General features: G+C 59.9%; 1 protein-coding gene across 2 annotated transcripts in view; it reads right to left on the reverse strand.

Annotated features, from left to right (window-relative positions):
- Positions 1-175, reverse strand: part of SOD2 (superoxide dismutase 2) — a 30,351-nt gene extending 30,176 nt beyond the window's left edge. For both annotated transcript variants that reach the window (XM_014589241.2, XM_006152239.3), the window contains exon 1: positions 27-175. In XM_014589241.2, the coding sequence (XP_014444727.1) occupies positions 27-49 (23 nt within the window). In that variant the 5' untranslated portion in view covers positions 50-175. The remainder of the gene's footprint in view (positions 1-26) is intronic.
- Positions 176-1,482: the final 1,307 nt, after the last annotated feature.

The following is a 1,482-nucleotide window of genomic DNA, read 5'->3' on the forward strand; positions in this document are numbered from 1 at the left end:
GCCCGCACGCGCCCGCCGCCTCTCACCTGCAAGCATCCCGGCACAACATCGTGCAGACACAACCCGGCGCCCTCGGGCCTTCTAGGAGCGTGAGCTGCAGACACCAGACTAGCCGGGTCTTTAACCGCGCGCTGTCCCCCGCCGCGCCGCAAGGGCAGCCCCGGCCACGCCCCGACCACGCCCCCCACGCCCGCCGCGCCCAACCGGGGGGGACACGGGACGTCCGAGGATCTGCCTCGCCCGGGCTGGCTCTGCGCCCTGGATCATCGGGATTCGAGAAAGAAGGTCGCAAGATCTTACTCTTGGCTGCGGCTACCTTAGAGCCTATTCGTCGTACCGCTGTGATGTGTCGCCCAGGAGAGGGTGCCCCCCCATGTGAAGTTGGTACATCCCAAGGCCACGCCCCCACCGGCTCCGCCCCCTCCGGGTGCCCGCGGGGGTCGTCCGGCGCCCGGCGGCAGCAGTGATTGCGCTTCTGTAACGCAGTAGTGGGGAGAGGGCCTCCCTCCTGCAAGGAGGACCTCCGGGCCTGCCTGAGCGGCCTTCGTGAGCCGCAGGGGGTCGGGGACTGTCCCTAGAGAAGACAGGCCCTCGCTGCACCCCTCGGGCGTATCAGCAGGCTGTCCATCCCAGGGTTAGCCTTCCTGGGCCTGCCCTGAGTGACCTTGCTCTGCAAGTTAACTGACCTTGGACCTCTCCAGGACAGCAGCCCGGCCCTCTTCGTCCCCGCTGGCCTCCCAATGAAAGTTCTGTTGCCGGGCTGACGATGCGCCCTGGGCCTGGGGCTGCGCCAGGGCTCCCTGTACGCTAGTCCTCGTTTCACCCGGGTTTATCTTGTCAACTTGGGTGACGATGAAATAGTCTCACTGAGGGGAAGCAGCTGGCCGTGGTCGCCCGGCTAATTAAGTAAGAGTCAGGATTGGAACCCAGCGTTTATACTTCCCTGAATACTAAGCCCTGCCAGTCATGTGCGGTGTGTCTGCTGAGGGTGATTTCTATGAACCAGCCTCTCAATAGAAAATAGAAGGACAGGAGAGGTGTTTCCTATGCTGTCTTGTGGTCGGAGGAGCTGTAAGTAATAAATGCTCCCTCAACTACTAAAGCAAGCAGTCCTGGGGCCAGCCGGGGCTGCAGCTGTGCATAGCCAGCTTGTGTGCAGACGGCAGGGAAATGTAACCAAGGCTATGTGTTGGAGTGAAGGAGGAAATTTAGCCTGGGACCAGAGGCAAGAGCATGGATTGGCTGTGGTTGGAAGGAGGTGAGAACTCTGATGGGTAGGCTGGCTAGGAAGCTACTGTACAGATAATGACACCTTGAAACCTAAAGTGACCCCTAGGACATACCCTTTGGAACAAGCAACAGATGTCGGGGACACGAGTGGGGAACTGAAGAAGCAGTTATTTGAATAAGTCTGTAACATCATTTCAGTTATTGGCTCTCTCCTTCCTGAAGACCCCCGAAATGTGAGAGTATCCAGCATTG

Source organism: Tupaia chinensis, unplaced genomic scaffold, assembly GCF_000334495.1.
Source record: "Tupaia chinensis unplaced genomic scaffold, TupChi_1.0 Scaffold000346_1, whole genome shotgun sequence".
In the NCBI taxonomy this organism is placed as follows: domain Eukaryota; kingdom Metazoa; phylum Chordata; class Mammalia; order Scandentia; family Tupaiidae; genus Tupaia; species Tupaia belangeri.